At 42.4% G+C, this 15435-nt stretch overlaps 1 protein-coding gene and 1 long non-coding RNA gene across 6 annotated transcripts; both read right to left on the bottom strand.

Moving 5' to 3' along the window:
* Positions 1–311: 311 nt before the first annotated feature.
* On the bottom strand, positions 312–1948 carry LOC122529434. The gene is made up of 3 exons (XM_043655572.1): positions 1755–1948; positions 1518–1608; positions 312–1444 (listed from the first exon to the last, which is right to left on the bottom strand). The coding sequence occupies exons 1-3, from the start codon at positions 1810–1812 to the stop codon at positions 1267–1269; spliced, it is 327 nt and encodes a 108-aa protein (XP_043511507.1). The 5' UTR covers positions 1813–1948; the 3' UTR covers positions 312–1266.
* Positions 1949–4734: 2786 nt separating this feature from the next.
* LOC122529435 lies at positions 4735–14419 on the bottom strand. 5 transcript variants are annotated; one of them, XR_006306804.1, is made up of 10 exons: positions 14332–14419; positions 13074–14092; positions 12876–12963; positions 11591–12775; positions 11156–11499; positions 9513–11030; positions 8893–9439; positions 7387–8817; positions 6168–7316; positions 4735–5932 (listed from the first exon to the last, which is right to left on the bottom strand). It is a non-coding gene; the product is annotated as an uncharacterized LOC122529435 (long non-coding RNA). The 5 variants fall into 5 exon arrangements; XR_006306802.1 differs by lacking the exon at positions 14332–14419 and having other exon boundaries at positions 11591–12185; positions 12245–12775; positions 13074–14318; XR_006306803.1 differs by lacking the exon at positions 14332–14419 and adding an exon at positions 14159–14318.
* Between the last annotated feature and the right edge of the window lie 1016 nt (positions 14420–15435).

The following is a 15435-nucleotide window of genomic DNA, read 5'->3' as shown; positions in this document are numbered from 1 at the left end:
GGGATGTTACGTATTTATCTCGTTTTCAAAGAAAATATATTTACACTACTACCTTCTCATTGAGGCCAATTCTACGAGAGAGTTGTCGAAAATATTCTTTTCAAATATCTCAAAATTCGCAATTATTTCTATCTATCATCTTTTTTTATGAAAAATTTACGAGATGAAGATTCTTTTCCTGAAACGTTGAACATTATACTATAACACACTACAATCATGCTATACTACAGTGTACTATATATTATTATAATATATATATTACTATACTATACTATATATTATATATATTATTATCATAATATATTCGTATATATTGCTATACCATAATATACTACAATCATAGTATTTTCACAATGTGAAACTAATGATTCAGTCAAAGTAGAAAATAGAATCGATCAATTCAGCTTCAGCTTTCAACAGGCTCACGTCGCATTAGTAAAGGGAAACAATGGTGTTTACCTGCTGAACCGAAGCTTCTGAGATCCTCGTCTATTCAGTATATTAGTATTTTTTTTCTTCTAGTCCATTACACTAAGGAAAAAAAATAAGAACTTGTTTTATTAATGTTAGTTTAACTAGTGTCCTTTTTTGAGCATTTTTCATTGCATAAATAGTGTGTAAAAAATTCTGATGTTTTCTGTTGTAGTTTGTGGCAACACACGGTTGCGAGAAAGAAAGAAAAATGTTGAACAAGCGTATCAGGCCCGTGTTTAGGACGTCGAATTAGACAACAGGGCAAACAATGGATACCACATAAAACATGTGTTGAAAACTAGAGTCAATCTAGAAAAATTAACAGCACATTTGTAACCAGGAGCTCCTAATTATTCGACTCATAAATCTTTGACTAGTTGACTGTTCCACGGTGTTATAATCTACTCCACTGCAGACTTCAGTCATTCAGACATTCTTCCAACTTTTCTCCTCTTTCTGCTTTAATTACGGACTGACAAGCGTATCACGTGCCCTCCATTAACCCAATAAGCGCAATAAGTTCGTCAGGTGTTCGGTCAGAAAACGGTCGAAAATTCCTGCTTCTTCCGCTCCGTGACCGGATGTTCCAACTCTGCACAGCACAAAATTCAAACGAGAGTAATCGTCGTCTCTGCTAGCACGTGCTCGTCCTTAGGGTTTCACTTCGTTTTTTGTTTGTATCATAGAAGTTTGCTGGCAACGCGGGGCAATGTGGGTCACTGATGATCCACGTGGCACGGAACGTGACACGGGGGAGGAAACTAAAGACTCCTTTCTTCACGTCACGTATTTTTATCTTTTAACTTCTCCGATACGTTTGTCGCTCGTGCCGCATATCGGCGCAAGATAAACGTGTGCACATGTACGTACACTTCTGTGGCCGTGAGTATACTTATTGATTACATCTGTCGGAGAACAGCAGCAAATTCTTGCACTCAACGTGACACGTTGGTATTTTAGCATGCGAAGACTACAAAACAGAGAAAAAGGCAAGTTATCAAGTTGTTTTTTATGAGAAAGAAATAAAATTCAATACGTTGTACGTTAGTTCCTCTTCAAAATTCTCTCCCTTTGTTGGGATAAAACTAGAGATTTTCTCGCGTTTCGAAGCGACGTCATTCTCTCTTTTGGAATCTAGAACATATATTTGTGATACCATTGAAATCAAGAGAACATAAATTTCAATAATTTACGGACCATTTATTTATCGAAAGCATCGATTACTATAAATATTTGCGGTCTAATAATTCATATGCAATTCACATTTGTCAACGACTTACTTGCCATCATGACATATTGGTAATTAAAATCCGGAGCTTCGTGATTATTGGGAACCATAATCTCTCCCCGTCGGGAGCATCGAAACGATAAAGCACGTTCTTAAATGATGCAAAAACAATTTACAAAGCTGCAACGTACGACGTTCCTGAAAAAGAAAAAAAAAAAAACAATCATAGTTCATCGAACAGATGCAAACACTGGAAATTCAACGATTTACCAAGCTGTACACGGACAAGTATCACAAGTATCAAGATACTTACACACGAGTAAGAAAATGATTAATCGACAAGATTATAGTCACATCAGTCAGAAGTACTTACATATTCTTAAGTACATGCATTCAAGTTCAAATCAACCTACACATTAGTTCAATATGAAACACGAGAAACCTAAAACAACGAGAAAATGATTAATCAATGAGATTATAGTCACAGCAGTTCACAGACTAGCAGAAGTACTTACATATTCTTAACGACGATGCATTCAAAATTATGATACTTATACAGTGGTCTAATAGGAAACATGAAAAGTAACCTAAAACAACAATGGAATGATTAATCGACGAGATCATAGTCACTAGCAGAGGTATTAGGGGTACCCCGTGAGTAAATGTGTTTGTAAACGTTTTTTGTTTCATATCAGTCAGCCTTTCAGTGACCACTCTGTATATACTAATTACTTTATACATAACTAATATACTTTTATATTACTTTACACAAGTAATATAAATGCATATATGCTGATTCACATTTTTATACATTTATGATACTTTGAGCCAACAATTAGCTACAACGGCGTACGTGGTTCCAATATTCAACAAAAGGAAAAAAAGAAAAAGAAAAAAAAAAGAAAGAAAAAAGCAAGTTGTCGTTCGTTGGGAAAGGGGGGTTGGCAAGTAATCCAAAAGGAATCGCGAGAGGAAATCAGGCGCGAGCGCGAGCGCCACGGGGATTAGAAGGATGCGTGATGGTGGCGGGGGAGTGAGGGTGGAAGGATCGTCACAGCGGTGACGGCGCGTTGTCGAGGGGGGTGGCGCGTTGAGTCGGGGGTAGTCAGCGCCTCTACAGAGGGTGAGTCTCAGTCGCCAATCGGTCAGCCTGCCGCACGGCTGGGTCTCGGGATCCCTGTGCGCGAGTATACGCTGATCAGCGCGCGCGCGCGCGCGCCTCGTTACTCGTCACACACGTACGTACGCGCGACCAGGCAAGGACAACAACGGCGACGACGACGACGACCACGACCACGACGACGACCACGACCACGACCACGACGACGACGACGACGAGGACGACGAGGACGGGACAGCAGCAGCGGTGGTTGCTTTCGATGGACGAGAGTGGCGACGAGAGAGGAAACGGAAGAGAAGAATCTGAACGTTGGACGTGCCACGAGAAAGAGGAGGAAGCATCGAGGAAGTTGTACATGGCCGATCTGACATCGCGATCCTCCTCCTCTGTCTAGTCGGAGTATAAGCGTTCCCGAACGCGTACCGCAACCGGTCAGCGCGTGTGCACCCGACCACGATCGATCCTCGGGGCGATACGATCCAGAAACGCGATGGACGGAACCACCCTGCAGCTTAGCAAGCAGCGCAGATAACGCCTACGGAGAAGATCTACTTCCCTCGTACGGATACGTATTTACAAATCGGTACGATCACGAGACACACGAGACTACCCAGGCTCGATTCCATTTTTAATCGCAAGTTTTATAGCGCACGACGTACGACGTTGACAATGCTGCCTGCTCCTGGAATGATCGTTGCGTGGTCGCGTGGTGCGCCACCGAACTCTCCCTTTCTCTTCCCCCCCCCCCCCCCCCCCTCTCCCACCGAGCCTCGAGAAAAGACTTGTCTTGTCCTCACGTTCTTCTCTCTTTCACCTGCCTGCCTCCAATCGCGTGGATAGCTCGTTTTGCCATTGGTTATTGATCCCGGTGGAAATTGTAGCAATGCACACCGAGAGTAATCCGAAGGTAATTGCTGGCTAGGTAGGAGAGCTCGACGAGCTCGGTATTTAACGCTTGCGAGTGGACCGCTCCAGTACGTTCGACTGATGGACGAAGATGCGTGGAGATTATGGCGTGGTGCGTGGAGACGAAACGACGAACGGTGTGGAAGTTTGCAAGGGGCAAGGTCAGGAGAGACGCGGCGGTGGCGGAGCCGTAAAATTCCTCTCTTGATCGAACCGTTCGTGGACGTTCGACGGGGCTGCGTTGAGTAGAGAAGGAAGTAGAGGAGTGGAACGCGTGGATCAATCGGCGGGCTAACCTCTAGAGACGCTGTTGGAAAGCGTTCGTTGAATAGGTCAGGATACCACTGTCTGTCAAAAGAAAACAGAAAGAACATCGTGAGCCTTCTCGACACAGTGATCTTTACATAGTTGTATAGGCGCATATAGTTATAATTAGATGAGCGCACATCTGTTGAGGGAACTTTTCTCACGCTCTCGCCCACTAACCTTTTGTCTCTTTCCTCCGATTTTCAAACATTCGTTTAGAATGTTAGATTTGAATCGCAACGCCGCGAGTTGTAAATTGAGGATGACATCCTCTGCCTTTCGAGAAGTGACGAACGTTTGACGAATTAAAGGCACTTGTCGGCGACGATTTGTCACACTCTCTGTCGGAGATCGGTCTGATCTCTTTGAAGGCGAGGCGGACAAAAGGGAACGACCGATCGTTCCTACGGGTCTGCCGCAATTCTGCATCGGCCTCTCTATCTGAAGCGAAAATATTTGGGTCACCGGGGGTCAAGGAGGGCCGGAAATTCCCCTCGATTTCACGAGATTCCTCCTTCATTCCTGATCTTCGGTCGAATCTGTCTCAAAGTATTCCCTCCCTCGTGAAGAAAGAGTCTCTAGTTCTTAACCTCTTGCGTTAATAACTGGTTCACGGACCATAACGAGTGACCAAACCTGTATATACAGTCTCCTTTTTGAATTCATCGGTATATCACTGGATAGAAATGACTAAGAAGTAATGAATTTATTATTTGTTTCGCCTGGATTGTATTTCAATATACTTGATGTTGGATTAAATAATCGCAGCGAGCTGATAGTTTATATTAATTTGTGTATAATATATATTTTCTTGACACACAGTTTGATACACTTTACTTGCACATGGACAAATTTAGACTGAGGACAACGACTCATACGCTGCACAATATACCTAACGTACATTTACATAAATATAAGGAAGATGTCGCGATTACAATATGTATTGTTGATAATCTAGAGATCTACCGATACCCAACACTTTGAACTGAGAAAATATTGCAATTCTGGGCCGAATATTCTCGACGTGCGTGGCACGTTACTCCAGCGCAAGAGGTTAAGCTTCGAATCTTAGAAAATTAAACGTTTCGATTCTCGATCCTCCATTCTCTTCGTCGTTTCATTTACCTTAACAAAATCAAAATCCCACCTCAGGTGCCAAGCTTCGTCACCGTCGTGAGTCGATCTACGAGCAGGACAACGTGCACTTGCGGAATCAACGTGATTAACGTCTCGTATACGTGTATGGACGTCTTTCTCCATTTCTCGAAGATTCGCGCGCGCAACTGCGAATCGACCAGACGAATTAATTACTAAAAAAAATTACTGCTCGAATAATTAATTATTAAGTTCGAGAAATTGTTCTTTGTATGCTGCAAGTGTTAAATATTCGTGCACCAGAGCTCGAATGAGCCAGTGATTTCATGACGTCAGAGAAACTTCTCGCGGGCTCACCGGAGGCATTGTCGGCCGAGCCGAAACAAAAGGGGGCGATTTCGACAACGTTTACGATGATTATCGCCCGTGTTGCCAGAGCCTTCTTTCACCAGTGACGCGCGGTTTCTGGATTTCTGCCAGGTTCACAGGTCGCTGGATTCGCCGGATTCGGTGTGCGTTTCCGATACGGGACCGTGCCTCCTATCCTCGTTTACACTCGTTCTCGTTACGTTTTCGTCTCCTCGACGAGTCTCTTCAACGGGGACACTTTGCTTTGGAATTCTTCCTTTTCTGTTTGTCCGTGACACCGCGTTACTGAACAAAGTTAAGCGAACCAGAGAGCTTTTGTCTTCTTACGATGGCACGAGGATCGTTGATCCAATTAGGCAAAGCGACGACAAGGGACGAGCGATGGGATTATTACTCAGAATGAAGGGAAGCAGCTAGCAGTCATGGGACTCTTCCTGAAACACACCATAATATCATAAGAACAATGCGAATTCTAGACTGAGTTTCTTTGTAAATAGAGCAGCTTGTGTTAAGACACTCTGCTTAAAATATTCTGTCTAATCTAATTTATTTTAATACTGGTTATTTTGAAATATCTCTCTCCTGATGTCAGACTAGTCTCTGGTTATGACATTTCCCTTGAAATTGTTTCAGATATTGTTAATAAATTCCTGATATGTCCAGACTTACGTTAGAATGTAATTTATGTTCTCTCTCTCTCCCCTTTTTCTGATATTGGTTAGACTTGAGTCAAGACATTGTTGATGATATATATATATATATATAGTGATGCATCTTGAGATTGTCTTTTCTGATATTTGATAATAATATTTCCCTTGGTTTTCCCTGATGTCAGACTAGTCTTTCGTTATGATATTTCTCTTGAAATTATTTCAGATGTTGCAATACAGTTATATAAATTCCTGATTTGTTCTTTCTGGTATATCCAGCCTTACATTGTAATGTAATTTATGTTCTCTCTCTTCCCTTTTTCTGACATTGGTTGGACTTGAATCAAGACACTATTAATGATACATACATATATATAGTGATGCGTCTTGAGATTGTCTTTTATGATATTTGGTAATATTTTCCTTGGAATTATTTGATCGGACAATTCTTTTTGAAATATCGCAACACAGCTTACGAATTTTCCTCCCTGAGAAGCATTCAGCCTTGTAACCTTCACTTTGAAGTTTACAATTCTAAATATTCTCCTTCTTCTTTTCCTTTGTGTTCGAATACGCTTCATGGTATGTGAGTTTTCTCACCAGATAAACATTCAGCGAATCGTTTCACTCTGCTCTTCTGGACGTTCGTGTGTTGCAGTCGGTTAGCAATCGTTAGTCAAAAATGATAAACGCACGGTGGAGAGATCGCGTCGCGGTGTCCCGCTGCTCCTCTTAGCTCACCGACAGATTGGGTTATGAATTTTCCTGGCCTCTCGTGGGAAATCGAAAACCGTATACCTTGTTACCACATTCGGCCCGAATATTATTTTGCGCGTTCCGCATCACCGACCTCTCGTCTCCACATCGTTCAGGCTTTTTATATCAGTCTTCTTCATCCTTCTTCCAGGAGAGAGAGAGAGAGAGAGAGAGAGAGAGAGAGAGAAAGAGAGAGAGAGAGTTTTATCCGTTCCTTTCATCCGTCAAACCTCCACGATCTTTCACGCTGCTAAGTTCATCCGTCTTTCTTTCAATTTTCATTTTGTTTCTCTTCTTTTGTCCTCGGCGTCGGTTTCTTGATCCCGCTTATCCCTTGGAACGTGAATCGTTTAACTTTACGTTCATTCTTATCAATCTGGACGTCTCTTTTTGTTCCCTGAGTTGCGAAACTCTGAAAAAAAATAATTGGAGATTAGTAACATCTGTTTAATCTGAAGTTCTTTTGAACATACTACGCTTACGTGTCTCAAATATTCAAATGATGGAATGTTATGTAAATAGTTATCTCTTAAAATTCGAAACGTTCTAATAGATGTTAATGACTAGAGTGCAAGACTTGTAATAGAAGGATTCAAGACGAAACACATGTGTGAAGTATTACACAATCCAAGGGGAGAAGCTTTTATCCACATCCTTAAAAGTTACCAAAAATCCCTGAAAGATGCATCTGCAAAATGTCCACAAAGAAAATTCTGAATTATTCGTTTCAACTGCTCCGAGTAGAGCCAGTGTGAAAGGAAGCAGAAAATCGTCCACTCGGTTCCAACTGGAGAACCTTAGTACGATAGTAGACTCTAATCTACCACATCCTTTCCTTAATCTCCAAAGATCATCTACAGTGTCGCAGCGTTCCACGTATGTACTCCCTGTTACTGTCGGTTATCTCCATCATCAAGAGACCCCGAGGGAAAAACGTAGTAAATTATTTTCACCAGTTTCTCAAGCGGAGAGCATTCCATTGTCAATCGAGTCGAAATAAATCCCAAGTCGAATGGTCCAAGAATGTAACGGTGGTAGGGCGAGTAGGTAGGGGGAAACAGAAGCAAGTATGTATCTGATGTCTCGATTCTCCAACGTCGGATTCCTCCGCGTCGTCCTACATGCCGGCCATTGCACAGACGATCTGGCGTCGGTCGATTTTATAATTTATGTCGCGAGATCGCCGAAATGGTTTTACGAGCGGTGCCCCCGTGGCACGAATCGCGGGAAACGACGTTTGCGGATTGTGAAACAGGGGCATTTGCGCGCGCTCCACCAATGACGTCATTCCACGTTACGAATTTACCAAGGGGCTGCGAACTTTTCAGTCTTGTGTACGTGTATACGTATGTATATATATATATATATATATATATATCTGCACAATCTTCTGTTCCTCTCTTTACCTCTGTATCTCGTCTTCCTCTATTCATTTCTTCGTTTTTCTTTTTTCTTCTTTGCATAAAACACTTGTCGATGATCAAGTGATTGATGAAAGACTGACGGACAATAGAAACACGATTCTCATTGCGTTTTAGGTATCAGTTATCAAGGTCTTGGGCATCAGTTTGTTTAGCTCTCTTCAAAGATTTAGTTTCCTTAGACGATTATTGTATTTGCTACGACGATATTATTCGACTTTTCCTTTTTTCACAGTTTGTCTCTTATGTTTTGCTTCTGTGTACGTTCTCTTCTTTTGTACACGACTCGTCCACATCTTTGATCCCTTAAATAAAGAGAAATTGTCAATTACGAAGGTCCTGGGCATCAGTGGTTCAGCTCTCTTCAAAGACTTAGTTTCTTTAGCCGATTATTGCATTTGCTGCGACGATATTATTCGGTTTTCCCTTTTCTTTCACAGTTTGTTTCTTCCTTTGTATATGATTCGTGTATTCGTCCACATGCTCGAATCCCTTAAATAAACGGAAACAAATGAAATTGTTATCGAAATAGGATAACTTTACAGTAGAATATATATTCTGAAATACCTCTACTACTTGTTACCATTGCTCTCACTCTAATTTCCCAGCCTTCATCCATCTATCGACTTATCAATCTGCCTTGCCCTTTGCCTTCTCGTAGGCGCAAGGTGAGACCGAAAACGCGGTCCTGTGTCGGGGAAAGGTCGATCGATCGACCGGCGTAACTAACGCCTTTGAAACTAAACGCCGGCGTTTTCTTCCAACGCGTCGAGTGTCCCACGAAAAATCTCCCAACAACTTTCGTCGAACAGCGAGCCTGGAAATGGCCTGAGTTCCGTGATCGAAGTCAAAGCTCGATTCCTTTTCCAAAGCTTTTACAACAGCGCGCCAGCCGGTTCCACTGGCGCTCTTCCGTTTGTCTTTTGGCCTCTGCGCTTTCAGCGGACCGGTTTCTTCGAGGAGACTGAACATTTTCAGAGTGCCACCCGGGGCCACTTTGCCCGGGGTCCTTTTAATTGCTCTTCACATTGTGCTCGCACGGGGGCGAGAATTCAATTAGGTTAGATGGCTTTCATACCAGGGCGAGAATCGATGCGGCAGTAATTAGGTTGGTCTGAAAGAATCACGTATGTGCGATTAGCAAAATACGTTCTGGCGTGAGCGAGGAGAACAGTGATGTCTCTTACCTATTATGCGGCTGATAGTTTGAATGAGAATATGTTAACATCATAGGAGACAGTGTAGACACTCTGTACTGTACTCGGGAGAGATTAAAAACGGTCGATGAACTCGAAGATAACGCTTCGCGTAGCTGCATCCCAGCTCTTCGAATTACTACGAAGAAAGGGCCCTCGAGTTGAAGTTCGGCGAGCCTCCTTTTGAGAAAGAAATTTCGCGTCGCGGCTAGATACGTACATATGTACACACGTGCACACACTTTGTACATGCATACCACACTCGCTTTGAAATGACGATATTTCTGATGAAGAAAAAAAAAAAGAACGTTCATTCACGAGTACGAAGATCAAGCCCACATCCACGCAAACAGTCTGGAAAATGCCATTTTGGTGTTGGAATAATATCGTTGAAAGCAACCGCGGATCAGCCAGCTGGAAGGTTCTTTGCAGAAGCGAAAAAACGATCGGAGTAATCGCGCGTTTTTCTTGATGGCGTCTCTCTATCGGGCAGAGCGTGGTGGTAGGTGGTAAAAGCATAGTCTTGGCGGATCGATCGATCACTCCTTCGGTCGGTGTGGAAACTCGGGGTGGGAAAAATGGGGTGGCAGCCGTGCCAAAAACTCCTCCCACGAAAAATGATGGGCTACCTTAAGATACGGCTCGCTTTCTGGTGCGAGAGTTAAGAGAAGACCGCTCGAGATCCGGGTGACCTCTTTCTTCACACGGTCTTTGCCCTCGTTCTTCGTCTTTTTCTCTCATCCCTTTCGAAACCCGCACACTGGCGCTCCTCCCTCAGCGACAAGCTGATCTCCCGGAAGTGTTGCCTCCGGTCCGGAGGGTGGAAACACCGATCGGAAAATGGAAAATCGTTGTCTCGACTTCTGATCGAGTTTTGCTTCGGCGAGGCCTTCGTCGCAACACTGTGTTTGTTATCTTAAGGTGCTACCTGGGACACGTTTGTAAGATTTCTGTTGTCGAGCACTATTGGACGCTTGCAAATAATTGAGCTTGAAAAAGTCCTTCGATCGATTCGGGATTCATCTCAGAAACTAAGGAATCTTCTGGCTCTGTTTTCCATAGTTTTCCTCTCGAATCTAAAGGCCCAGACCAATTTTTCATTGTTCGCTAGAAGCAGATTTTTCAGATCTTTGAATGAAAATTGCAATCTTGGATTCATCTTCAGAATCAATGATACTTTACGCTGAGAATGAGCAAGTTAAGAAAACCAACGACAATCGACGGATGACGATAGCAACCACCTTGAGTAAACGGCGGATTATCCGTTCGTTGTCTTTCCATCGGGAAAGCTCGGCATCGATCGAGGCAGGCGAACTACTTTTCCACTTTCGGCCGACCTTCGAACGCTATTAGAACTCTTGCGAATCGGAGCTAGCTCGATTCGCTAGCTCCTTCCATTATTACTAGCTCGTTCTTCTCTTCGCACGCCACTCGTTAACGATGACCAGCCAAGAAAACAAAGCCAGGCCAACCAATGGCCCTTCGATCGCCTCGAATCGCAAGATTGTTCTGAAATTAATTGCGAGTTTACAAAAAAATTTAAAGTCCCTCGAAGAGTCGTTCGTCGTCCAAGGAAAAAGTTTCCCACGTACGATCGTAGTTTCGTCGACTCTCCAGGCGATCCTTACTCTTACCTCCGGTTACATTCACGACAAATCGGACAAGTCGCTTCCAACCCGGGATGGGTATCATCGATTCTCTTTACTCTGCTGACTGTTCGCGGACAAAACCCACGGGAATCGCCGCGTAAAAATTCGTGAAAATCGCGTGGAATAGGTGGTTCCAGGCTGGATCGAACCCACCTTTGAGACTACCTGCCCTCCCTTTTGTCGCTTCTTCTCGTCGTCCGTTATATAATAGACGCTCTTTGTCGCGTCCTCGGTTTATTCGCTTAATGGTGGATTAGCTTAACTCTGCGATTCGTTCAGCCAACGAGTCGAGGTATCGAGCTTGCGGAGGTCTTGGACTGGAAATTATCCTGAAACGGAGGCCAAGTGTAAACTCTTTTGTAAAACGTTGAATATTTATTTGTTGGGAGAATCTTCAAATTGGTAGAAATTTTACTGTACCTCGGTTGTACCTGATGATGTTATTAATCTCGGTTTCTCAAGTCATTCACTAGGTTGTTGCTTGTGTTTCGTACACAATTGTTTCAATTGTACAGGGATACTCAATCTATTCATCTCATCTCTTCATTAAAGATGCGATCTTGGTACATTTATACTTACAACAGTTCAAAAGACAAGAGGCTCGACACGTTATCAAGTTCAGTTGATGTTCTCTTGCGACAGATAATCGCGACTTTCATAATCGCGTGAATTACATCGTATATATATATCCCCTGAAATTTATTCCATTTCACCGTAGGAAGTCGGGGCCGTTCAAGTGGCATTCAGAGCCACGGTAATTCCAGAATCACAATTTCAATCCGAAAACGCCCGAGTTCAACGAAAATTCTCGGCAGTTTTTTGTGGAACTGTTGGCGAGCCAATTTTCCTGCCGGGTGCGGGTGCCCTTGCGACTTCCGGTCCGCGCGAACTATCCCGTTTTTATTCAGCGTCCTTCATTTCACTTGCAGATCCAGCGATTCCCTTTCGAGCCGCATTATCTATGCGCTTTAATTCAATTGTCATTCCTCGGAGCTCTCCTCCGCGTTCTGAACAGCTGAAAATATACTCGCGGCAAACATTATGTCCGAAATCAATAAATGCAGCGATACTCACTCGTAAAATGTGTCCGTGAGGCTTTATCGTCGAGCCATTTGTTTTTCCAAGGAGGCGTTTATCGAATTTGTTTCGTTTGATTCACAGTGGAAAACGCTTTTCCAACTTTTGTGTTTAACGTTCCCTTTTTTTTTTTTCCAGGCTAATAAAAGTAGTTCTTTTTTTCTTTTTCGTTAAATGTTTAAAAACTGGATTTTTGAAACTCTGTTTTTGTTTGAAATTTTGGTCGTCAGAGCTTGTCCGATTGTGGATTTACAGGTACGTTTTTCGCACAGTAATATGTGCGTCTCGTTGATTCTCGTGGAAGAGTCGAGTGGCATCGCTCGTCTAAAAAAAGTTAAATTCCACGTGGTTAATTAGTCCTTTGACGCGGCGTGCGATTTTCAACGAGCGTGCAAACGCCGATGCTTCCCGACAGTGCAAGCATCTCTGCGTGGTTGGTTCCAATTGCATTCGAATTTGATCCGTGTGAACGAATCGAGACGTCGTGCGAACGTGTCTGGCACTTTACTCACGGTCAACTTCCTGCAACTGAATGAACAAATGAATTACACGATGCACTTTCAAGTCAACCACTTATTAAAATAAACGAGTGCAAGTGTTGCATTTGAAATTGCAGATCATTATTCACCTATTCTGTCATGTTCCTTTTTGCAGGTCAAATTCACATCCTTCTGCAAATCGAGTTCTTCTACAAATTTCTCTCAAGTCCTAAGCCACTGTAATAAAAGTAAAATCCGACATTATTAAGAAATTTTCTTGTATGCAATAATACTGAAACAAAAGAAAACATAAAATGATATAAAATTAACGTGGAATATTTACATACACATGTGTATGTAGATTCATCGATGATATATTCATATAACTGATTATGACAATCTGTAGGAGTGATTGTTGCAACAGAATGGTTAATAACAATCACTGAATGTTCACAGTTTTGAGTCGAAATATTCCCTGCACAGAACTTTATTTTGGGAAAAACTTCTTCAACGAGGTTCATCATTGGAGAAAGCATGGTGATAGAAATAATAAACTGTTAGTTACTTCACTTTTGACACCCACAAGGTGAATTTGATCTGCAAAGAGGTTAATTTGTAAATGCAAAGAGATGAACATGACCTACAAAAAGGAAAGAATTATTTGCCTCTAAATCACGACGAAGGGAGATCGTTGTTAGTTCAAAAAGTACGCTGTTCAATTATTTTTTTCTCCCTTCAAATTAAAAAAATCAACATGGCGGCAGTGAGAGTGTACGAAGGACCGTCAATAGGAGCAATTTCAACGCGTCGCTGCTACAAAGAGTAATACCCGCTGACAAAGAAACAAAAGATAACGAGGGAACGGGCGAGGATCTGGCGCTGGTGCAACGTCGAGAGAAGAAAAGTAATCTTCCCGTTGAGTGGACCGGGCGTGATCCTGGCTCGAATTGCCCTCCCCGAGATACGGGTGAAAAATCCCTTCGACGATTCTGCTAAGCTCCGTTCGATACGTCTTACGAATGTTCGTGAAATATTTAAAGGTCACGTCCGTGCGTAGTTCCCGTTCTCGGCTTCCATCGGTGTGATAATATCGATGCTATCGACAAGCGTCCGTCAGCGAAGAAGAAAAAAAATGAAAAATTCGGAAAACTTTGCAGTTGTTTCCCCTTTTGCTTCGGCGTCCGGTGACAGCTGACAGAAATGAAGTTTTCGAAACATCCGTCTAACTGGCGGTTGTCGTTTATTCACGTTCCGCGTGGCGTGGCCTCTTTAACCTCAAACTTTGGTACAGGCCGGATGTCTCTCTGGTACTGGTGAACTCTTGAAAATTTAACTCGGTGATTTTAAGTCGGCCACTTGAATCATCCTGCACGATTATTTACTAATTAGCAATATGATAATGAATATATTTAACTGGTGATATATTACTGACAGTGAATGTATTTAATTGATAAGGTGAAACGATAATTAACTGACAAGTGATAATTGCAGGTTACAGATTTCTGTTTTACCAAAACAACGAGTTTTAGCGAAATAAAAGACACGTCAGATGAGATTTACAAAGTCAGCTGAATTGAGAATTGTAAAGTTTTATAACCTTCTTACCTTTGTTGCATAATTCAGTTGAATCTATACATCTATATATATGACACAATCTATATGTAATCTATATATACATATTGTCGTATTACCACACTTGGTACTTATGACAGTGATAAAATTTTCTGACGCCGGTCATTTTTAACTTGTGGCTTGTTCATTCAAAATTCACTGATCATTGATAAATTTAGTTCAGACAGTGTAAAGATATCTCTGAATATTTCTTATAATTTGAATCAATTGTAGTAATGAAGTTGGTCAAGTAGATCGACACAGTGATCGATAAGGGCATCGATATGTGATCGATGAGCGTTCTGCGGCGCCACTGTATGTCAAGCTTGACTGCGTAATTGTGGCGTGCAGGATGCGCGGATTAGTTGACGCGCCGTAGGCGTCGTATAAACGTATTTCCGTGTGAAAACAAAGGAAACCAGCTGCCACCGAGCGTGGATTCGATTCTACCACGTTAATTGACGAGTTTAAATGGCAAATGATGTAAGTGTTGCAAAAGAAAGGCTATATAATACAAAGACTATATAATATTCTATATTTGATATTAGATTTATCGTACTGAGGAACTGGAGAATAAAGCATGAAAGTTGCAGCAAAGAAACGAGACTGAAAGTTATCTACAACTTTCCAAGCACGTTTCTACTGCAAATTTACAAAATTCTACGAATTCTGCTCATTTTTGCTATTCTAACGACTTTTTAGCGCAGACGCGGGTCCGCGATAATTTTAGTTTCTTAAGTTATCGCAAGATAGAGCTAAACTCGCAACTGCCAATTTTAAACATCCTTTTTTCACCGGAAATCGCCGCCAGTGGCACTTACGTCCCCTATCGATTCGTACGTGTGTTCGCTTGAACTCGTCAATTGGCGTTTAGGAAAGACTGGATGATTTAAACATATCGCGGCAATTTTCAGCAATTCGGCTGATTTAACTTTGTAACCTGGATATAGCGAGCCGCGGATCCCCGTCGTTTCGGAAGTTCGATCGATTCGAGGAAAGAGGTTGCACCCGAAAAACGCTTTAGCCTCGGAAATCACCGGCAAACAAACGGTTACGCCATTGGGACTCGCTGATTGGAAGACCGATGAAACCCCGCGA

This window comes from Frieseomelitta varia, unplaced genomic scaffold (assembly GCF_011392965.1).
Source record: "Frieseomelitta varia isolate USP_RPSP 00005682 unplaced genomic scaffold, Fvar_1.2 scaffold_287, whole genome shotgun sequence".
In the NCBI taxonomy this organism is placed as follows: domain Eukaryota; kingdom Metazoa; phylum Arthropoda; class Insecta; order Hymenoptera; family Apidae; genus Frieseomelitta; species Frieseomelitta varia.
The sequence above is the reverse complement of the archived record's forward strand: the minus strand, read 5'-3'. Positions and strand labels throughout refer to the sequence as shown.

What these genes read in the sequence shown, in the direction of transcription:
- LOC122529434 (XM_043655572.1), bottom strand. Translation starts at nt 1,812, where the DNA reads ATGGTTCCCAATAATCACGAAGCTCCGGATTTTAATTACCAATATGTC. An exon ending in CCAATATGTCATGATGGCAA is followed by an intron (nt 1,609 to 1,754) that starts GTAAGTCGTTGA and finishes TATATGTTCTAG; the next exon opens with ATTCCAAAAGAGAGAATGAC. An exon ending in AATTTTGAAGAGGAACTAAC is followed by an intron (nt 1,445 to 1,517) that starts GTACAACGTATT and finishes TCTGTTTTGTAG; the next exon opens with TCTTCGCATGCTAAAATACC.